The 24,116-nt window shown below is 36.6% G+C and overlaps 2 protein-coding genes and 1 long non-coding RNA gene across 6 annotated transcripts; 1 reads left to right on the plus strand and 2 right to left on the minus strand.

The window, feature by feature from the left end:
- Positions 1–7,751: 7,751 nt before the first annotated feature.
- Positions 7,752–9,812, minus strand: LOC147567824 (uncharacterized). The gene is made up of 3 exons (XR_015230878.1): positions 9,670–9,812; positions 9,091–9,156; positions 7,752–8,025 (listed from the first exon to the last, which is right to left on the minus strand). It is a non-coding gene; the product is annotated as an uncharacterized LOC147567824 (long non-coding RNA).
- Positions 9,813–16,321: 6,509 nt separating this feature from the next.
- LOC147567825 (epsin-3-like) lies at positions 16,322–17,880 on the plus strand. Of its 2 annotated transcripts, XM_086654358.1 has the most exons (4): positions 16,322–16,653; positions 16,730–16,852; positions 16,943–17,104; positions 17,177–17,880. In XM_086654358.1, exons 1-4 carry the CDS (start codon positions 16,511–16,513, stop codon positions 17,694–17,696), a joined length of 948 nt encoding a protein of 315 aa, XP_086510484.1. In that variant the 5' UTR covers positions 16,322–16,510; the 3' UTR covers positions 17,697–17,880. The 2 variants fall into 2 exon arrangements, with proteins under 2 accessions (XP_086510484.1, XP_086510483.1); XM_086654357.1 differs by having other exon boundaries at positions 16,430–16,852.
- A 52-nt stretch (positions 17,881–17,932) lies between these two features.
- Positions 17,933–22,333, minus strand: ALG10 (DIE2/ALG10 family). 3 transcript variants are annotated; one of them, XM_086654355.1, is made up of 9 exons: positions 21,982–22,333; positions 21,697–21,846; positions 21,531–21,619; positions 20,973–21,306; positions 20,523–20,790; positions 19,641–19,778; positions 19,355–19,559; positions 18,960–19,102; positions 17,933–18,874 (listed from the first exon to the last, which is right to left on the minus strand). In XM_086654355.1, exons 2-9 carry the CDS (start codon positions 21,784–21,786, stop codon positions 18,615–18,617), a joined length of 1,527 nt encoding a protein of 508 aa, XP_086510481.1. In that variant the 5' UTR covers positions 21,787–21,846; positions 21,982–22,333; the 3' UTR covers positions 17,933–18,614. The 3 variants fall into 3 exon arrangements, with proteins under 3 accessions (XP_086510481.1, XP_086510482.1, XP_086510480.1); XM_086654356.1 differs by having other exon boundaries at positions 21,697–21,836; positions 21,982–22,258; XM_086654354.1 differs by having other exon boundaries at positions 21,697–22,204.
- Positions 22,334–24,116: the final 1,783 nt, after the last annotated feature.

Raw genomic sequence — 24,116 nt, forward strand, 5'->3', positions numbered from 1 at the left:
TGAGGAATGTACATTACATTTCAACATGTAAACATATATCTATGACGTTAAATATAAGAAAAAATGGTACAATATCTAAGATAACTGGGAGATCTCGCCAAATCCGGATATAGTTGCTTTAGATCCAGATTTGTTGCTTTATATCTCGTCAAATCTGGATATAGTTTCTCTAAAACCCATCAATCTCTGTTCAAGAAAAAGAGTTCTTCTCCATTAAATTTGAAATCGAATCTGACTACTCCAAAACGCTAAACCATTCCAAAATATTTCCAGATCTGATTTTTCCAAAATATATCTTCACTATTAAACTTTCACCAAATTTGTTCAAGAAATCACATCATTCCAATTTCTTCACCATTAAACTTTCACCAATATTTCTTCACCGAATTTGTCTTCTCCAAAACCCTAAACCATTCCAAAATATTTGCAGATCTGGTTTTTCCAAAATATTTCTTCACCATTAAACTTTCACCAAACTTTCACCAAATTTATTCAAGAAATCAAACCGAATCTGAATTCTCCAAAACACTAAACCATTCCAATAATTCTTCACCAAATTTGTTCAAGAAATTTCCTTAGGGAGAAAAAAAAGAGAGTTTTTGAAATTTCCTAGAGAGAGAAAGAAGAGATCTCTGAAAATTTTTTAGAGAGAGAAGTAATGAAAATGAAGAAAAAAGGTATTAATGGTAGTAGGATAGAAAGACACTTTTTTTTGTACTTGTTATCTCGGGCCCAACAAAAAATTGTCCATTGGACTGGGTTCTTATTTGTGTTTTGGGCTGGGGATAAAACTCATTTACCGTGGGCCATTAACTCAAAAACACTTAGATTAATGTAGGTCTTATAAATCGAATAAACATTTAGAGTAGTTCATCTGAGGGGATTAAATGTAGGTCTTATAAATTGAATAAAAGGATAATTTGACTCTAGAAAGCATGCAACTAATTTATTGGTCTCGCAAAGATTCAAGGGTTTAAAGTTTATGGTCCCACAAGAATGTCTATTTTTTTGAACTGCAATATTTTTTAGGATATTGAGTTTCGGGGAAGAAATAAGGTTAGAGACATTGTCTTTGAGGAGGAATCATTTATGATCCCTACCACTACTTCTGGCAATAAACCAATTTTTATGCGTACAATTGTCGAAGAAGGAGATTTGGAACCCTTAGAAGACAATATTGTACAACTTCCTACTCAAGTACAGGAAATTATTTCTGAAGAACAAACTCAACAACCTCAATAGGAAGTGCCGTTAAGGGGATGGCCAGTAGAGAGAGGAGAAATGCTATTTCAAGTGATTACATAGTATATCTCGAAGAACATTATGACATTTGTGGGTTGACGAAAGATGATCCAATCAACTTTTATCAAGTCATGCAGGATTCTAATTCTGAAAAATGGATCAACGCCATGAATGAAGTGTACAAATCTATGCAAGACAATCAAGTTTTTCCATCTTGTCCCATTTCCTGATGGTAAGAAACCCATTAGTTACAAATGAATTCTTAAACCAAAAGAGATTCGAAAGGTAATGTGGAAAGATATAAGGTCCATCTCGTGGCTAAAGGCTTCACTTAAAAGGAAGGTGTGGACTATAAAGAGACTTTCTCTTCAGTTTATTTGAAAGACTCTTTTAACACTATTATGACACTTGTTGCACATTTCGGTGTTGAGCGACATCTGATAGATGTTAAAACGGCGTTTCTCAATGGAGACATTGACGAGACGATATAGGTGCAACCATAAAAGTTTGTGTTTAGACACACAAAGAATTTAGTTTGCAAATTAAATAAATCTATATATGGACTCAAGCAAGCTTCGTGCAAGTAGTACTACAAGTTTCATCAAATTGTAGTCTCATTTAGTTTTGGGACAGATATTGAAAATTGTAAGTATCGCGATTTAAGTGGGAGTAAGCGAATGTTTCTGGATTTAGCTACCAAATATGGAAATGTGGCATGTAATGTTGAATTCTGTACCAAAGAATTCAAAATGGTTTGGGTTTGGTTACATATGTATTAGCGATCTAGATACACCAAAGTCATTCTAGAGATTTTCTTAGATTACCCTAGAAGTGCTACAGAAAAGCTTGGAAAAGATATAGTTTGACATACACTAACCTAGGAGACATCTTTGTCGGCAATAGAGATAAATTTTGTCTTAAATCAACGCTCTAAAGCGATATTAAAGTTAAAGAAATGCATACGTAATATGTATTAGCTTGTCTTGCAGTTAATTATGATACAAACTATTAAAAGTAGACAAAATGAGTTTTGTTATTTACAGAGAATTAAGGATTTTATGCTCACATCAAAAGTCGGATCTGTTGGAGATTTTCAAAATTCCATATGCATAAACAAGCAAGTGGTATGGGTGTAATACCGGCTTGTATTGGAGTGACATATCCTTTCATTAAAAGGACAAATCCCATGTGAAAGGATGCTCCCATTAAGAGGCATCTCTAGAGTATCTATACATAAGTTGGCTCCCATTCTGGATTGACATCACACGAAATACTCTTATTCTCTCTGAATCTCTATTTTCTATTTTTTTGTCATTTCATAATTAAACACCCAAAACAGTGAAGGTGCATTTTTGGGGTATTTTCATTTATAAAGGCTTTTGGTGAATGTGCATTTTTTGGGTATTTCATTTATAAAGGCTTTTGGTGAATTCGAAGTCGGTTGTTGGCATTTATCAGTTAATTAACACAGAGTGTTCTCGGTCTTGGTCAAAGCGTACATACTTTGAACCAAGCAGTTGTTGAAGGGCTTCATCGTATCCTGAAGGCATAATTCCTGACCCGTTGTGTACTCGTGGTTTCATACCAGAAGGGGGCGAATTACTGTCTAAAAGAATCGATATTATCGAGCTTTGAAGTCTAGTGATCAACTTTAATTTATTCATCGATTATTTTTCCACCTTCCATTTCAACTTAAAAAGACATTTTTTCCAACAATTTTTAGACAGTAAATTCTGTAGTTGAAATGGAGTTATTTCAATTAATATCTTGCCATATGATCACGTGAACTCAGTGAATAAAATAAGCGGAACACCTGTAAGTATTTCAGTTAAATTTGATGCATAATTTTATGTGATAAAATGAAGTAGTTTGATATCATGCGATGTTTCAAGTTAGTCGTCTCCTGATAGCATATGTGAATTTTTATTATACAAGAACACAAGCATGCGTGTGCACCACGTATTTAGATACATACATATTACATATTATCTATAGTTTGTTCTTTTAACATATTCAGACGGTTTAGATGTTGACTATCGTAAAACATCACTACGGTTAATAAGTTGTTGCCTAAGATTATCAACTTTATTTTGACCGGATGATTTATTACATGCTGACAAGACTGACTTGTTCACTTATACATGATAAGATGAATAGTGGAAAGTTATTAATTATTTAGTTGTCTCTTGTGGTTTAACTGAAAATAATTATTTTGTTTGACAAGTAAGAGATGTAAGTGAGACAAACCACACACAACAGTAATTGCTTTAGGTGTCTGATTATTTGAGATATTTTATTAATCATGATATGTTATAATATCTTTTAGCCATAATACATAGTAAAGGTTGATTGTGATTTTGTGGTTACACCATGAAACCCTTAACATATTAGTGTTGGTGCATTTTATTTGCTCGTAAGAACTATTTGGTTTTGGAATCCAAGTGGTTACCCACTTGAAGAGGTATTTATGAGCCTTAGAGAAAGGTGATTTTGGTAACGTTGTTCGTTGCCTTAGGTGAAAGTGCACTTGATCCATTTACGAGAGAGTGAAATATGATCTCTTGGTACACGAGGTACATCTTATGTGTGAGTTATATTTGCACAATTCCGGAAGACAAAAGTATTTTACTTCATGTTATGAGTACATCATTTTGTCATCTATGAACATGTAAAACCTTCTAACTAAGATTTAGAAGATGCTATGCATTTGAGAAATTCAAGTTTACGGAACAACGAACATTATTTTGTAGCATTAGATATTTAACAAGTGGTTAATAATGTTCGTCAAACTATAATTCATTTTCGTGGAAGAAATGAATAGTAACTTCTAACTTTGACATGATGAAAAAGTTAATGGTGATCTTAGAATGAAAAAAATCTAAGAAATGGATAATAATATTCTTGAGTGAAGAATATAATGAAAATTATATTGCGTAAGAGTACGATTATGGTTCTTCTGGACTATTTATTTTCAAGTGACATGATATTTTTTTTTTAAAAGAATATCACATTGTATTAAGAGAATAAAATTACACAAGTTGGTGGATTCATCTTGGGTCCATACATAGATCCTCATGTTGTGAGATGTTGTTGTCTTGGGCATCCGAGAAACAAGTGGTGATATAATTTCACTAAATTGACTTATTTGATTTCTCTAGTCATGTGCGCTAGAAAGAAGCTCAGTGATGAATATTTTGGGTAAGCTGCATGATGACAAATAGTAGACGGTTGAGAAAATATTACTCATAAAATGTTTTAGCCAAAACAGGTGTCGTCAATTATTGTTCATGTAAAGATACGGTTGATTGTATGAAGTCAATTTTTGTATCTAGAGAAATATTTTCTAATGTTGTTGTTATCTAGACAAATATTCTCTAAAGATTTCAAAGTTATCTAGAGAACGTATCTCTAAAGAACAAAGAAATGAGCTAAGGTTTATGAATGAAGGTTGATCGCCTTTAACGGAAACCCAACTTATGTCTTGAAATAGATAGACAAAGTTCAACGGGTACTAACAAGTTAAAGCTTTCGCGATTATGGAATACTAGCATTTTATATTTTTCCCATTTCTGAGCTAGTATTGGTTTTCTGCAAGATAAAGGATGGATGATAATCCTTAATAAGTCCTAATTTTTAAGTGGTGCCTCGCGGAAACACCTCAAGTGGATTTACCTTAGTGAGTATGGAAATCAGGTCGTTTCTTAAGAAAATAAGACCGTTTTCTGAAGAAGACTCACGAAAGGGATATTGCACATGGCCATTAACGTGCGGAGTATGAACACTCTGTCCTCTGAAACGAGTATGTGCGATGACTCCGGTTTTATCATTTAAGGATTCTTGGTTCAAGATACGTTCACCATAGCATTCTGATAAAGCTTTGAGTTGTTTGCACTAAGTGAAGGTTCAAATCCATAAGATACCTATCATTTATGTACAAGTTTCTACGATAATACCAAAATCGTCTTCTCCTTTATTTTGTTTTGGTTTTTTTTTCTTTTTACATTTTGTTGGTTCGGGTATAACTTTTCGAGTTTTTTTTAAAATGGTTGGGGAATGTTGGAGATTTTCAAAATTCCGTATGCATAAACAAGCAAGTGGTATGGGTGTAATACCGGCTTGTATTGGAGTGACATATCCTTTCATTAAAAGGACAAATCCCATGTGAAAGGATGCTCCCATTAAGAGGCATCTCTAGAGTATCTATACATAAGTTGGCTCCCATTCTGGATTGACATCACACGAAATACTCTTATTCTCTCTGAATCTCTATTTTCTATTTTTTTGTCATTTCATAATTAAACACCCAAAACAGTGAAGGTGCATTTTTGGGGTATTTTCATTTATAAAGGCTTTTGGTGAATGTGCATTTTTTGGGTATTTCATTTATAAAGGCTTTTGGTGAATTCGAAGTCGGTTGTTGGCATTTATCAGTTAATTAACACAGAGTGTTCTCGGTCTTGGTCAAAGCGTACATACTTTGAACCAAGCAGTTGTTGAAGGGCTTCATCGTATCCTGAAGGCATAATTCCTGACCCGTTGTGTACTTGTGGTTTCATACCAGAAGGGGGCGAATTACTGTCTAAAAGAATCGATATTATCGAGCTTTGAAGTCTAGTGATCAACTTTAATTTATTCATCGATTATTTTTCCACCTTCCATTTCAACTTAAAAGCCATTTTTCCAACAGGATCCTCTGGAGATCATAAAGCATTTGATTCCGACTATAGTGGATGCAAATAATTGCAAAATTAGTATAAAGCTACATTCGTCTATTTGCTGAAAGAGCTATGTTAGGATGAGTGTTTATAAACATTCATAGCTTATTTTGTCATGTGATAGAATTTGTAGCAACTTATAAGGCATCCAACTACGGATTAGGTTTGCAATGTTTTGTCACTAAAAGGTCATTCTGGGGTATTAAAATACCAACGAAGTTATATTGTGACAATAACATTGCAATTTTTTCATATCAGCAACAATGAGAGCTACGACATAAAGTTCTCGGTTGTGAAAGAAATGACACAAAGTGGGTTTCTTAGAGAGCATATTAAGACAAACTCCATTATTGCGGATCCTCTAACTAAGGGATTAACATCGAATAATGAGAACATTGTTCTCATTGGTGTTATATCACTATATGGTAATAAGGTTTAGTGGGAGTTTGTACAAATATGGTTTGGTGTTATTCAGACATTGCTCTATGTTTTGGTATTTGGTATTTCTGCAGAAATAAAGTATTAAAACTAATTTACACTCTGTCCTATTGTGTTAAGATTGATCTCACTAAAGTTACGGTAGGACCAGTTGGAAGGTAAGATCACATTGCATGTAATTTCCATGCTACGCGTCCATGATTGATCTATGTCATTTGGTTATGTTGGTATGTGTGACTACTGATGGATTTAGTGACGATTGAATGTTACGAAAGTCCCTTTAATCCCATACTAGCACAACTAATGGACCAGATTGTTTGGGATACCTAAAATATGATAGTGCATTTTGAGCTCATAAGGATGTACACATTTCTAGATAACATATGTGGCCCAAGTGGGAGATTGTTGGAAAAATCCAACATATGTGGGCTCACATATGTAAAAGTGTGTGTATGGCTATCTTAAGGTATGGTCAAGTCAAATAGTGATCTAATACAGTTAACTATTGACTTAAGGTATCAAAGTGTCATGGAATAAACGTGTAGAGACAATTAGGTGATTTCTAATTTGATGAGGGGCCAAATTAGAAATAAAAGTCTATAAATAGGGGTTATGGTCTCCATTTGGGCTTCTTCTTAATCTCTCTAACTTTGGTTTGAGTGTGACATCCCTTCATCATCACAAGAGAGATTACATGGAGGAGGAGGAGAACCAAATGGGAGATCATCATCCCAATCAAGTCAATCACTTAAGGCTATGGACCAAAAGGTGCGCTTCCGTTTATTTTTTCCATCATCTCTTTGAATCTAATGGAGTTATATATGTTCATATATAGAATTTTGTGTCATCATAATCGGATTAAAAACAAGATTAGATTATGATATACGGATAAATATATTTACAAAATATTCTTTATTATATTTATTTTTAATTATGTAAAAGGTTAGTATGGTAATTATACACATTCTGTATATTCTATAAATATAATTGTGTTGTCTTACTTTAGGGCATATTGACTTCAACACTTTTCATGGTATCAAGAGCTAATCTAATTCCTGAAACAATAAGTCTACACAAACCGTTTTAGAGGACAACCAATTGAACCGTTTAGCTGACTTGGACAAAAAGACAAATTATTTTTGCTGTGTAAGTTGAGGAATGGATTTCTCTCTCTTCAAGTTAACTTTGGTCGTCCAGCTTTTCTGTGACGCCCCGTGTCCCAAAATAGACACGACCACGCCCCGGTAATTCACAGAAGAGACTAAAATCCGGCAGAGTCTCCTCTGTAAATCGAACCGGTCGCACCTGCAAAACCTGTCATGCAAACCATACATTCGCATAAACAAGAATAAACTATTAAGCGGAAGCTAAACAAACTCAACTCAGTTTCGGGTCGAAACCCGAACCACAAACGTACAAACGCCTCATAAAACGCCGATACAACTTATATACAACTCTAAGTTTTACGTATATACATATTAGAGTTTGGTTTCTGCGATAAATACATAACTTGAAAATAACGAAAAAATCATATAAAACAACATAACTCCACTAGCCTCGTCAGACAAGATCACCGGCTGGAATACACACTCCGCCTCGAGGCTACAACCAAGAACCTGCACACTGACAACTGGTAGGGGGTCAGAATACTCACCGACACGAGTTATTCTGGTAGAAGACCAATCCAAAACCCATCACGTTTTCAAAGGTTCATTTAATAAGTTGTAAACATCATGACAAAACGAGTTATCAAACCAGTTACCATATATATTATATAGAAAACCATTTTCCTTAATCTAGCAAGCAATAGCAGTGATTAGCTGCCCACCCATGGTGCGCTCCCAATAAGAGGAGAGTTCCTCAGGAGAGCCTAGAGTGCGTTAGATAGTACCAGCCCATTTATGGCACTAGCTAATGCACTACGTCTCCTCGAGAAAGAGACTTACCCCTAGCCGGTAAGTCCCTCTCCCACTAAGGGACTCCGCAATCATTGAAGAGTTTACCTCATGATACATATATACCTTAAGTATCTAAATAAGTTTTTGATCACCGAGTTCGAATAAGAGAGCCGTCCCCCAATACCCATGGAAGGACCTGAACCTCATTCTCTTCGGTACCCTGTCATGCATCTAATGCGATCTTTCAAAATCAGTTTCATTCGTATATCAAAACCAATATTCATATTCAATTCATTATCTTATCAAACACGGAAGTGGAACAACCAATAGCCATATCACACACAAAGCAGAGGGATTCCCAATCAATGTCACCTCCCAGACGAGCGGTCAGGAGTACGTCCCTGAGCCTCGAACTGGAGGCACGAGCACCAATGGCCAGCAAGTGAAGCACTCTACTCCCACAGGTCTCATGACTAGTGTCGTCCACCTCACCGGTCTCACACGGATCTCAACCGTGTCCACATGTCATCCTACCCTCAATGGCTACGTACCCGTAGGTTGACATAATCCGCAGTCGGGTACATACAAGAAAATCCCAGTAGTTCACAATCATCGTAAAATCAGTTCGAAAACATTTCTCATATCGCATCAAAACATTTCAAGCATATTTCAGTTCATCACATAAATCGAGTTTCATGCTACCTAAACTCTAGTTATAATGGCGCATATATAACTATAGAATCTAGCATATTCATTATCTATAAAACCATGCTGGATAAAGGATTCAGAACCCCTACCTCAGTCCTTGCATCACCAAAGACTCCCGCCTACCAGACGACCTTATTCCTCCTCATTCGCATACTCTGGGATAAGGAAGAATAACCAAAAATCAAATAGAAGCATTGGGTTCTTATACTAAGAACCTTCGTAAATAAAAAGAATCATTAAAACAAAACCATGAAAACTTAAAAGCAAATTCGCTAAATTCGGAAGACTTCAAGTATCTGTCGAATCGATCTCTAACTTTCATAACCAAGTCCATTCATATGAATTACGACAAAATTCGAGTAACCATCACTATTCCAATTTATTCCCAAGACTAGTTCAAATCTGAAATTCAAGCCGTAAAATAATTCGGCAGCACCCCGTCTATATATGGTCACCCCAAAATAGTCCATAACATTCTAAACATGATCCTGAACATAAATCATTAGAAGAAATCGAATAATAATCGTCTAAATAGCTCCAAATTTCGATCCCAAATGAAATTAGTACAACTATACAGTTATCGAAATAACCATCATAAAACCATCAAATTCGGACGAAATTGAAAATTCTAAACGGATGGATATGTAGAACAAGTTGAATACAATTACCTGGAACAAGTTTCGTTGAATTCCGACAAAAACTCGCGAAGAAATCAACCGTTTAAATTGAACCATTAAAACCACCAAACCACCTATCAACTCTCGGTTCTCAATGGATGAAATTGGATGAACCTAATTCCTTTGTTTTAAACAGCAAAAGTAAGTGGGTCTCTTGGTGGATAAACATTTCAACCCCATCACGTGTCACCCATGCACTAAACCTTCATTTGAATACATCAATTCATTTTAAAACCATTTAAATAATGATATAATCCAATTTCAAAATTGAATTTGAGAATTCAATTAACCCCCCCCCCCCCCCCCCCCACACGTCAACTTGCATGCAACGCCACCATGTGTTGGCTTGACTTTTCAAACTTCCCTTAACCAGCCGAATTTTCAACTAAGTCCCTGATTTTGGCCAGATTACAAAATACTCCCTAGTTTGTCCTCTTTGTCGTTTAGCCCTTCTTTTGACTTGACCCGAATATCAAATATTCCTTCAATTAACCTTGAAAACATGGGATGTCACATTTTCGGTTAAGTTCTATAGGTGGCAAAGCATTAACATCTCTTAATAACAAAATTAGCACAATATTGAAGTTGCACAAATCAAAACCCTAGGTTTAAGATTTTTGTGACAAAATCACACATCCAAATCCAACCATGACTACCCTACCTTGGGTGTACGGAGTATGAAAAATCATCAAAATCCATAGTCATGTAAAGATGATCATGTAATTCTTGAAAATCTTCAAAATTTGCAGGAACTACCAAAAAAGAAGAACCCTTCAAAATTTCAACTTGCTTAGCATGTGATTCTGTCTTATCAGCACTATTCAAGAATTGGTTACTTCCTTTTACAACCATTTGCAGTGGTACAATCCTGGAAGAAGAAGATGATGACGGAAAAACAACATGCGATTCTGTCTTAGCATGTGATTCTGTCTTATTAGCACTACTGTATAATCTTGAATCTAAATTATACATCCCCTTCTCTCGAAATCTCTAACCCTAGATCCTCTATCATAAACAAATCTTTATTCTTCCCTTCTTCATTTCAATCTAATTTCCCTCAATTTTGTACAATCCCCCAGTAAAAAGAAGAACAAATTCTAGAACTATAATCTTCACTGTGTTTCTTCTTTAGATTCATCTTCTTCAGAATTCCCACTTCTTTCATTTGGAGCGGATGAGGTTTGTACTTCTCGGCTTCCTTCACTGTGTTTCCACACCTATATATCTTAACGGCGAAGCTGGACGGCTCAAAGTTAACGGTGAAGTTACTTTTCTCTCTCCTATTTTTTACTCAACTTACCCAGCAAAAGTAATTTGTCTTTTTGTCCAACTCAGCTGAAAGGTTCAATTGGCAATCCTCTAAAACGGTATGTGTAGACTTATTCTTCCTGAAAAATTCCTTCCCTCCATGATTTTCTGTGCCGACCTTCTCTCCTTCAATAGCGGATTCAACACCCCAACTTTCTTCACCTACTATCATCTCTAACCCCCAACATTTCACCAGCTCGATCTCCACTTTACCCTCTCTTACTAACATTTGTAATCTCATTTAAATTCGTCTGGATAACTGCAACTATCTCCTCTGGCGCAGCCAGCTTCTTCCCATTCTTCACTCTCAAGATCTCTTCAAATTTATCAATGAAACTCCCCCCCCCTGAAACACTACCCACTCCATTGTAATAATCTCATCTCTTAATTCTATCCCACCTGTCCCATCTTTTTCATCCTCTGACGCTACATGCGTTTTTATTCCTCCACGCATTAATAGTCCTCAACGCGTTAACTCTACCTCCTCTAATCTTGGTCGTCCATCTCCTCTTCACGAGGCTTGTGTCTCTCCACCTCCACGCGTTTTTTCAGCTCCACGCGTTACTTCTAAAACATCTCATCTCAATCGTCCATCTACTCTTTCCCCTTATTTATATCCATCTGTCTCTGTGGTCCCACATGTGTCACGTGTTTTACCCCATCTATCTGACTCTTCTCCCCAGATGGTCACTACAGGCACAAACTCATCTAGTAATCCTTCAGAAAACGCGTCTTCTTCTCCTACCAGTAACTCTCTCTCGTTTGAATCTCCTTCTTCATCTCCTGCTACCTCAACTCAAAATGCTTCCAATCCTCAATCATCCCTCCCCATTGTTTCTTGTCATCCAATGCTTACTCATAGTAGAGATGGTACTAGAAAACCAAAAGTTCTTTATACCAACATTAACTCTTCTTCTTATTTATTATCTATCCTAATGCTTTAATGCTTGAAGAACCCACTACATATCTTCAAGCGTCGAGGCATAATTAATGGAGAATAACAATGGTCGAAAAGCTTACAGCTCGTCTTAAAAATAATACATGGACATTAGTCCCTAAAGACCCTAATATGAATCTTGTTGATTGTAAGTGGGTTTTTCGTGTTTAACAACGATCTGATGATTCGATCGAAAGATACAAGGCTCGGTTAGTAGCTAGAGGCTACACCCAACAACCTGGAATAGACTACGCGGAGACATTCAACCATATTGTTCGTCTGACTACTATTCAGACAGTTTTATCCTTGGCTGTTACTGGAAAATGGTTAATCAGACAATTCGATGTCAGAAATGCTTTTCTCAATGGTGACGTACAAGAATTAGTTTTCATGACTCAACCGAAAGGGTTCGAAGAGTCTCAGTTTCCTGATCATGTTTGCAAATTAAATAAAGCACTATATGGACTTAAACAGGCTCCCAGAGCCTGGCGTCATCGTTTTAGCACCTGTTTGTTTCAATTCTGTCTCTGATCCTTCAATGTTCTATCATAATACTTCATCAGGTATCACAATTTTATTACTTTATGTGGACGACATCACTGTAACAGGGTCATCCACCTTTGATCTGGAAAATCTTGTTTTCAATTTGAAAGATAAGTTTCAAATCTCTGATATGGGCGATCTAAGTTACTTTTTGGGCATGAAAGCTATTAGAGATAATTCGTCTCTTCTTCTAACACATCAAAAGTACACTTTGGATCTGTTAAAATGATTTGGCCATTTGGAATCAAAACCAGTTACCACAGCGGTGCTCACTAGTAAGAAGCTATCAAAATTTGATGGGGATCCTCTCCCTAATCCCCAAGAATTTCGAAGTCTTGTCGGTGCATTACAATATCCCACTCTAACATGGCCAGATATTTCCTACTGTGTGAATCAAGTCTCTAAGTTTATGCATCATCCTACTATTATTCACTGGGAAGCTACCAAACGCATACTTCTTTACCTCAAAGGGACAATCACAACTGGACTCCGACTCCGGCCAGCCACTGACCTACAATTATTGGGCTATTCCGATGCTAAGTGGGTCGGTTCTCCTGATGATCGACGGTCCACAACAGAGTCATGTGTTTTTTTGGACCAAATCTTATTATGTGGACCTCCAAGACTCAAATCCACTGTGGCTAGATCATCCACAAAGGCTGAGTACCGAGTTGTTGCCCACACAAGTGTTGATATAATTTGGTTACAAAATTTATTAAATCAATTAGGCTTCAAATCATCAACATCTCCAATTATCTACTGTTACAATATTAGCACTACATACTTCGCAGTAAACCCAATTCTACACTCTCGAACGCGTCAGGCTGCAATAGATTTTCATTCTATACGTGAACAAAACGGGAAATTACGAGTCCATTATTTACCAGGAGAATCTCAGATAACAGATCTTTTTACCGAAGTGCTATCTTTTTCAAGGTTCCAAGATCTCAAATTCAAGCTCTCTCTAATTTAACGCGGATCGGTTTGGGGGGGTGTTAATAGAAAATATTTTTTTTTATTATATTTACTTTTAATTATGTAAAAAGGTTACTTTGAAATTGTACACATTTTGTATATGCTATAAATATAATTGTGTTGCCCTACTTTAAGGCAACTTGACTTCAATACTTTTTATCTAGGTTCTTTGGGAGACTAGTTGTTTTTGAAGGGTGTTTTTGTTTGGAATTATGAGATTGAAATCCTGGACTGTCTAGTGAAAAGACATACAAATTGCTAGACATAAGCTCGACTAAAAGTGCAGTGGAGAGTAAAACAGTAAACGGTAGCTTATTAAATCGGATATAGGTATATCTGCATCAGGTATTCGATAATTATCCGACGAATATTATGTATTACTGTCTGAATCTTACTCCGATAGCTGTAACGGATATCAGGTAATATCCGAAATTAAAAAATGTATTACTAAGTTTTTAACCATTAGATCTAAATGATAAATCTCAACCACCCACTTTCTATATTATTATCAATAAAATTTATATTGTTATATATTACTTATTTGATATGAATATTTATCGGACCTGGCATTGGTGTATCCGAATTCGTATGCAATAAACAAATATCCAATAGGAAATGTCCGAATCCGTCTCCGATATCCAAAATTTTAGATCTTTTTTAAAAATCAAACACGGATACGAATATCCATTGGCAGGCTTTAATTTTATTAGAGAGTAGTGATGCTTTTAAATAAATATGTATCGCCCTCCTACTTTACCCGTATCAGTATAAGACAGACCCAGTCCCTTATTAAGATCCCAAAGCATCTCCTAGATCTCCTCACTGTTGTCCTATTACCCAAAATTCATGTCCGTGACACCTATTTAATCTGTCAAACCTGACCATTAATATATAAAGGGGTGCTTCTAAAGGCACCGAGCCAAAAGGCTATTAGCATCCAAAAATTTTATTGACTCGGGTCAATGGCCATTGAACCGAGTGCTCTATAATTACCGATTTTTAATGTGGGTGATGTTCCCCTTCGTTGCCTTCTTCCATCTTCTTCCAAAACAAAAGTAATCCCAATTCATTTTTGGGTTACTCAAGACTCTTGCTCTCTCTGGTTTCCAAGATATTCACATTGTAAGTTACTTTCATGGGGTTTTTATACCTATATGCTTCTTTACTAGGGTTCTAGTGATGATTTTATTTATTTGTTTCTAGTTCTGTTGGATTTTGAGTGTTTTTGCTGATTCCAGGGTTTGGTAACTCAGTTCTTGGTCGCCTTATAGTTGTGTAGTTTTAGTGAATTAGGTAAATTCAGTTGACAGGTAAACTTCATAGTGAGGATAGTTGTAATCGTGCTGATATCATCTTCAAATTTGCGTCTAGTTATAGGTTTGAACCTGAAAGGGGTTTTTTGTTATGGTTAAGTTAAACCTAAAGGATTTTTCTTAATTTGGTAGTAAGGGGGTTTTCTTAGGGTTATTTCCCAAATGGCCCCCAACTTTGTGACCAGCTTCCTACCTGGCCCCCTACTTTAGCAAAAATATCCATATGGCCCCTTTTTTCCGTTATCTTTAACTTTCCGTTACTCTCTCTCTTCCATTTCATTTTCTCTCTCTGCCACATCATTTGAACACGCCACATCATCGTCTTCACCGGCAGGGGTCGCCGTCCGACCAAATTTCCTGCCGGCGACCTTTAAACATAAAAAAAAAAATTTACCCTTTCTCTCTCTAGATCTGGTTCACCATGAACCAGATCTAGGTCTGATTCGAACAGACCTTCATTTGTTCAGACGAACAGACCTTCAATGAGGGTCTGTTCCAGCCGAACAAACCTTCATTGAAGGTCCATGAACCAGATCTAGAGAGAGAAAGGGAAAAAAAATTAGAGAGAGGGAAAAAAAACTTTTTTTTATGTTTGAAGGTCGCCGACCGGAAATTTGGCTGGCCGGCGACCCCTACCGGTGAAGACGATGATGTGGCGTGCTCAAATGATGTGGCAAAGAGAGAAAATGAGATGGAGGAGAGAGAGAGTAACGGAAAGTTAAAGATAACGGGAAAAGGGGGCATAAGGGTATTTTAGCTAAAATAGGAGGTCAGGCAGGAAACTGGTCACAAAGTTTGGGGCCATTTGGGAAATAATCCTTTTTCTTATTAATTTGTAACCACACCATCAGCGAAGCAGATGGACTTGTCTTAATTATTGACTTATGAATGGTTAGAGTATGATTCTGCTGAAGGTAGGTCTAGGATTCACAGGACATGTATGAGCATATTTTACATTTTTGGATTTGTGATGGTTAAAAACTTGGAATTTTCCATGAGTATATCCTTTATTTGTTCAGATTTTGTGAGATATGGATGGAGGGATTAGGGTTAACCGGTTAAGTTGGCTTTGACCGGTGCCTACATAGTTGTACGGTGCTAATAGAGAAAGGGGCAGTTGGGCATGGTGCTAATAGAGATGAATCCTAACAGCCTTTTGGCCTGGTGCCTTTAGAAGCACCATATATATAACCCGCCTACTTAACCTGACAAATTCTAGCTTATATATTTTTTGTCCTATTGTCTAGACGGTCCAAAGTGAGAGGTCAAGTAATCCGATAACCTAGCATTGTTAGTTATAAATTCTAGTAAAAAACTAACCAGTTGATGTGCTCTGAGGTTTAAGCAAGCAAGCCATAAGTTAGAGGCCCAATTCAGATTCCCTAAACGGTGTGATTGTTGATCCTGTGTAAGGATGGATAAAGATGTTTGAATTTCAAATATCGTTCAAGAAAAGTAATAAAATAACTGCTGATCAGTTGATCTTATAAAGTTGTCTGTATACCATTTCAAAATTCAGACAGAGAAGGCTAAAGACAAATATAAAAAAGTTACTAAAATTATGGTTGAGATTTCAACGTTACTCTGCCCCATCTCATCAAAAAAAAAAAAAAACGTTACTCTGCCCCACCACCACCTTAATTTAATCACACTATTTCATGCCTTCATCATCTTCTCTATATCATCAGCAAGAGAGTTGGTAATATTTTGTTGCATCAGTGAAGTGGTTATTCTTCCTGCTTAAGCTCATATTAAAATGTCGATTCTCGGAAATATTACCAACACCAGAAACATGGGTACTCCTTTCTTCAATGAATTCAAGAAACAAGCTTCATTCTTCCTCAAAGAGAAGATCAGAACTGCTAGATTGGCTCTCACTGATGTTACCCCTGCTGAACTGTAAGTTTTTCTTTTTGCTGGATCTTGAGACGAGTTCTTTTTTCTCTGGGCTATTAAATGATTATGATATTTGCAGATTAACTGAAGAAGCTATTAACGGAAATCCATGGGCACCAGACTCAAGAACTATGGGTTTGATATCTAGGGCTGCTTTTGAAGTTGATGATTATTGGAGAATTGTTGAGATTTTTCACAAAAGGTTACCTGTTTTTTCTTCCTGAAGCAACGGATCTCTGCTTATGAGTATGGGTTTCTAACAAACTCTTGTTTGTTTCTTTTATATTTTCAGATTAATGAGTTTCGATAGGAAGAACTGGAGAGTTTCTTACAATGCTTTGATCTTATTAGAACATCTTCTCACACATGGACCAGAGAGTGTTGCAGAGGAGTTTCAGAGTGACATAGATGTTATTCAAGAAATGGGGATCTTCCATTTTATTGATGAAAGAGGGTAAGTTAGCTCTGCTTCTTGTTCTCTCTACAGGAATCAAGATCTTAACATTTCTTCTGTGAATACATGTAGATTTAACTGGGGCCTAAATGTGCGGAAGAAATCTGAGAGAATACTAAAGTTGCTAGAAAAAGGGTCTCTTCTAAAAGAAGAAAGAGTTCGAGCTCGAAAACTTACTTGTGGCATTAAAGGGTTCGGTAGCTTTTCGCGGCAATCTTCCGCAGCAGATGGAAGTCATGAAGGATCCTTGGTCGAAGTGTTCCAGAGATGCAACACTAATTATGTCAACCATGGGGATCGGGACAATCAAATCTTCTTCGAGGAAACTGCTAACAGAAGACCCTTTAATAATGAAAAGTCTGAAATTCGAAAAAGTTCGAAAGAAAACAGGATTCCCAAGAAAGAACTTCTCCTAACTGAAGCCCATGAAAAGGATAAAAAGAAAGAACTAAAACCACTTTTGGGTTGTCAAAAAGGTGAGGCAAAAACTGAACTGTTCATAGAAGAAGATCATCCATTTAACAATCTTAAGAATCAGAGTACTGAATCCCTACTTTGTGCAAGAAGAGATGGAATCTCGCAAGGATGTTGAGAGTCAGATATACGTTTATAGACTAGTTGAAGCAGACGCGGTGAACACTTCGCTTGATGTAGTAATAGTGTTGAGTTTTGTTTCACTTGCTTTTGTAGCTGAATAGTTGTATCTTCTCTCTGAAGAAAAGGAAACGTCCACTGTAACTAAATTTAGTAATACTAGATATCTTCAGTTTACACAAGGGTAAATTGCACTCCAGATGCCATCAGAAACAAAAATAATATTCACATGAATTGAGTCAAAAAGAAAATTTATAGCTTGAGAGAAAGCAAGGTAATCAGGAATTCAGGATAGAGAACAATATATTAATTTAGGTATGAACCCCTTGAGACACATAACGTAAGTTCTTCCTCTGCTGTTTGCAGGACTTGTTCATGGGTTTACACATGAACTTGACAACAAATAAGGAAGTCTAATCCTCAATGAGTTTAAAAAAAAAGGAAGTACACAAGATCTTGAGATTCGTTAATAAGAGACCTGTGGTCAGTTGGTAGAGTCGATACAGAATCTGAAGCAATCTAACCAAGGATCAGATGAATAGAATCAATCAGAAAACATATTCGTTGATGCATTTTGGTATGCATTTACTATGACTTTTTTTTTTTTTTGAATTGTTCAGCGTGTCTCGAACTCTTGACCTCTAGGGTGGAAGATTATACCTCTTACCACTCCAACCAAGGGTTGTTGACGATTTACTATGACTTCCCTGACATCTTCACTCACTACATCAAACTTCATACCTGAGCCAAGCAACTGATGGCTGTTTATCTCGAAATGCAAGTGGTTAAGACTTGAAACCTCCAATTTAATTATTGAAGAATTGAAAAGTCTGTGACCAATGCCATAGATTCATGTAGAAGCTGGTATGAGTGTCTAACGGTGATCTGCAAGACTTTATATGGAGGTCTTTAGACTTTACCATATAAACCTCTGTATCCCAGGCTCATGGTCCCAATGAAATGGACGGAACAAGAACATTGTGATTGTGAAAATGTTAACAGCGATATATAGGATTCCCAATAGGAACCAACTTCTATAATTGTGGATTGGAGAATGAAGAACCAAAAAGTAGAATGGGATAGTATAATATCTGAATTCAATCAGTGGGGCAGGGACGAGAACTCCTGCACAAGCTAGAAAGAACGCCAATACCCAGATCTTTTTTTGAACTTTCCCTGTCAAACAAAACAAAATAATTTCCTTACCTGAATAATTCAAAAAATCATATAATGACTAGATGAGGGTATCTTCTTGATTTACCTAAGATATGAAAGATGGAAAGCCATGAATATACATAAAGCGGAAGGAGAAGGTATTTTATCATCCAGTGTGATTGAATAACTCTCCTCCAAAGATAAAAAGTATAATGTCGGTTATCTGCAAGAAGGTATGGATGTGCTATGCTGCATTACCAAATTAATCAAGTTAGTAATACCATAAACAGAGAAAAACAATATGGAATGTGTAAATTTGCAGTGAAGAACTTTCTGCGACTCTATGTTTGGTTTAGGTTCTTTAAGGTCACATAGTTTTATGTCCATATCCTTCCATGACCCAAGGTTCCTCTTAAATAATTCATTTAAGGATTGATGAAGGATACCAATTCCTACTATAAACTGCTCCAGAATTCAACTGGCTACCAGATGAGTGCTGACCTGAAAAAATGTACTGAGAGAAATCCAGCAGTTAAACTGGCAACCACTTGAAGAAAACTAAAAGGTTTGTTCTTCCACAGTGACTGGAAGAGCAAACAGACTTGATTGGGGGTGAAATAAAAGGGAGCCAGCGCAAATACAGAAACCGCGCCAAAGTACATTATTTGTGCGAAGTGTAGAGAGACTGTGTGAGCTTCTTTAGCACCTGCAGCAAATTTTGTTATGTCTATGAAAAGCTTTTTCGAATCAAGAAAGAACTAGGCAAGGGCAGAAGAGAGATACATACCGAGAACTATACTTCCATTCCAAAAGACAAACATGGCAAAGGCCAGCAATACCACAAAGAAAGGACCAAAGGAAGCCAAAACCTCCAGTTTAGAATACCACATCCTTAAAATAATGACCTTAACCTCGTTGAACAATCCTGGAACAAACCGGAAAATAGAACTTAAGTTCGACATAGTTTTTGAATGATTCAGAAACATAACATTTAAATCTTGAAGAAAAATAGAATGTGATTGTTTTATCAGTTACAAGAATATGTAAAATGTTTCTTAAATGCCAGTGCTTTGTTAGCATAAGGAAGTATATGTGAGAAATGCATCTTCACTACATCTAACCCATAAGACGGTCAACTTAGTTAGATCGAATTGAAATGTTACCACCAAATTTGTGAACCATGTTATTGTATTTTACACTGCTCACAGATTTCCAACCTTGTCCAGGCAGCAGCTAGCTCAGGTCCCCTTAATGAATAGTTTGTCATTTTTATATAGTAGGGGAAGAAAAAGGTCAACATACTTAAGAAGTGCATCCATTATTCTATATTTCCTAACCAAAAAGAGGATATACGACTCCCTAGGTTAAAGAAATACCATGCACCAAGCTCCTTTTTAGTATCGTTTCTACAGATATTATGTGGAACCATGCACCAAGCTCCTTTGAGTGGTTCAAAAAGCACTGAATATAGTGCAAGCTAGGTAACTCAGAATAAAGCGAACATGGCAGCTCTAGGTAAAAACTAAAAAAAACACAAAACTCATGAAGTTCAGGAAAAATAGCATCTACAGTAGTATGAGGAGTCTAGACTGAATAACTTGAAGCAAGTAAACCTGAAGTCCCGACAACTTATGTAAACTTAAATTAAGAAGAAGATGTGAAACTGAACCTGAAGTATGGCTCAACAAAGAGGTGTTCCTTTCGGGAATAGAATGGTTGCTAGCATTTGAGATATTATTCATTTTTCGCATTCTCAAGTTTCCACTGTCTTTCTTGTTAGCTGACCAACCACTTTTCCTTACTGATACATCAATATCATCTAGTTGGAGATTATCCTTATGAATCGCAGGGAATGTAAATTGAATAACTCCAGTGCATGCAGTAAGAAGCATCCATACAACATTTGTTTGACGAACAAGTATTGACAAAGCACCAAGCTGTTAATAGTATTTAGTACAAGATTAAGCTCTAAAGGTGGAAAAGTAAAGTTTCCTTCTCTTTATAGGCTTGCTTTTACTTTCAGAAGTACAATTCATTTCTTCCTGAAGTCCTGAACATCATTTAATCCAAAAAAAATGACAGAAAAGTTAACGCTAAACAGCTAAAAGTTTGTAAGTACCAGAGCGCTAAACTGATAATGCCGCTTTAGACAAGACAAGTACATGGCAAGTACCAACGCTAGAGAAGCTCCGTCTGTATAATAGAGAAAAGTGAAGAACCAGTGAAGAGGGTATAATGATATAACTATAGCCTGTAAAGTTGTCTTCCTTTTATCACTAGCTGGTCTCAATTCGTCAAGTATCTCATATACAAGAACACTGCAGATGACAGCTAATACACCATTGATGGAGCGAAGAATTGCAGTGGAACAGAGTTCAGAAAATGAAAAGACCACTTTAGCACACCACAAGCCCGGAAACAAAGATGCAACATGGACAAGTGAAAGATAGTACCTGCAACAGTTTAAAAATGAAAATATATATATAAAAAGTAAACATCCATTGTTTTTGTTTCAAATTCAAGACCCATCTAGCTTCATGAGTTCTAAATTTTAGATTTAATGATATTTATATAATCAGATTCTTTTTTGCATAAATATTAACAACTAACCAAATGCTATTCCAGTTGCCAAAAAGGGTTTCGTAACTGAAAGAGGTTGTGATCTTAGAGAACTCACAGTCCTGGGGGAGTGGTGATCATGGGATCCCAACTTGTGAAATCGCCCATACAGTACTTCTGGGCCTGAGGAATGTGGAATATCTCATCCTGCATAACCAATATCTAGTTAGTACCAAGATATGAAGAAGAAATAAGAGACTATTTGAGGAGTAAAAGACAATCACCATATAGGGTTCTGGCACAATGTGATTGACCATTAAAGAGATTGGAATCACCCACCAACTCACTATCATTGCAACTACCAATCTACCCATCTGAACTATTCTAGGAAGACTGTCTGATTGTACAGTTGTAGATACTTCCCCTGCAATTGTCTGAAAACAGATTTAGGGCAAACGGGAAACTGATTTGATTCAGTTTTGTCGAGTGGGCTTAGACCCTGGAAAATTGTAACTCCAGTCTCCAAACCCTAGCTGGTAAAATGGAGACGGTTAATAAGACTAACTCACCCTGGAAAATTTGCAGATCTTATTAGAATTGGCAACCAAAATCAACAAGAATTTGAAAATTCAGCATCAAAAGAAAGGTCGTAGATCTCAAGCTTTCTCTCTCTTAACTCCGTTAGTCCGTAGCGACGACAATCATTCGGTGTTCAGATCAGAAAAATGTTAGACGCGCTCCTCAGATGGATTTACGCGGGCTCCTTAGTAGACGGAAAGTTATTGGCACCTTAAAAGAGGTCGAATCTTGCTGAAGGCGTTTTTAGGCTTTCCCACTAATAATCCTAACCTTACTATCACTCATCTGCTTTTTGCAGACGACTGTATAATTTTTGGTAAAAACTCGCACGATAATGTTCATAATTTTAAGACTATGCAAAATCTAATATATTCTATTCAAAAAACTCACATGCAAAATTTAAACGTATATTCATGAGAACTCTAAAAGTCAAATATGCTTCCACTTCGGAAAAATACCTCAGAACTCAGCTATTCATAGGAGCACAGAAAACCAAGGTTTCCAACAGCATTCTGGAGCAAATCAAACTTAAGCTATCCAAATGGAACCACTCGTTCCTCTCTCAGGTCGGCCGCACAGTAGTGATCTCTGCTGTAGCGGCAACCGTTCCCCGATATTAGATGCAACGCTTTGCCATTCCTAAAGGCATAATAAGCAAATGCATAACGACTTTGCAAAAGTCTTTCTAGTGGGGGAAAATTCAAAGGTATTTGTACCAAAGCTTGGTCGTACATCTGCCTTCAAAAAAAGTTGGGAGGGCTAGGAATTCATAATCCTAACCTTGATAACACATCCCTCCTGAGTAAACTGGTCTGGCGACTAAAGTCTAATCTAGATGCCATTTGGGTCAAATTCTTGAAGGTCAAATACTTTTCTAATTCTGACACCCCAGGTCCGGCTAAATCTCATCATTCTTGAAATTGGAAGGTCATTAGGAAACACTATGATCTCATTGACAGTCTTATAACTTGGGAAGTCCACACAGGAGACAACATCAACATTTGGAAGGATAATTAGATCCTAGGTATAAACAATCAGGTTCCAAATAATACCAACCCAACTTTGACCAAAGTATCGCAACTTACGAACAATAACAGTTAGAATGATGATATTCTGAGACAAAATTTTAATGAAGCCACCTGTAATCTCATTAAAGTTATCCCTATTCAAAGCGAAGGAACAGATAAAATGAAATGGAACCTAACCTAATCAGGTAACCACTCGGTCAGCTCTACGTGCCATCATCTAAGTTCCATCCAACACTCTTCTCTGACTCAGGATATTAACTGGAATTTCATCTGGTCGATCCCCACCATCCCTCGCATTCAACTTTTCATCTGGAAGATTTGCACTAAAGCCCTCCCGGTTCGCGAACGCATCGGTAAGTATATAGGTAATGTCTTTAACTGCCCGAACTTTACGAGCATTGAAACTATTGAGCATGCACTATTACACTGTCCTCTAGCTAGAAGCATATGGTTCCATTTTAGCATTATCTCTTCGAACATTACTTCTATATCTGACTGGATTCTATCGTGGCAAAATCTGAAACAAATTAGTAGCACAATAGATAATATTCACTTTGTAACCATCTTATGACATATATGGAAAACTATAAGTGATCACTGTTTTCAGCAAACTTTATATAATTTTCAAACTATTATTGATCTTATCATGGCATTCCCCAAGGTTAGTAGAACTCAACCTGATACTTCATCGGTAACAACAACCAAGTGGCAACCCCCTCGTCACCCTTTCATTAAAATTAATGTTGATGCCTCATTTGTAAATGTTAAAAAGAAAATAGGTACCAGTTTGATTGTGCACAGTTCTCAATCCAAATTCGTTTTTGCAAAAGTGGGCACAACTCGTGCTAGAAACAGTGAAGAAAGTGAAGTAATAGCAATTCTGAATAGCCTATTATGGGTTAAGGAAAATAATCACATACAGATCATAGTGGAAAGTGATAATATCAACTTGCTCCAGCATCTTTATAACCCCAGGCATCAGGTGCAATGGCAGTCGATGGTTCACATTCGCTAAATTAGAGACATCAAAAGAGAACTCCAAATAGTTCGATTCAGTCACATGAAAAAGAATCTCAATACTCGGGCTGACAAACTCG

Source organism: Eschscholzia californica, unplaced genomic scaffold, assembly GCF_041429995.1.
Source record: "Eschscholzia californica isolate CP2 unplaced genomic scaffold, dmEscCali1.0.p SCAF_1, whole genome shotgun sequence".
Classification (NCBI taxonomy): Eukaryota; Viridiplantae; Streptophyta; class Magnoliopsida; order Ranunculales; family Papaveraceae; genus Eschscholzia; species Eschscholzia californica.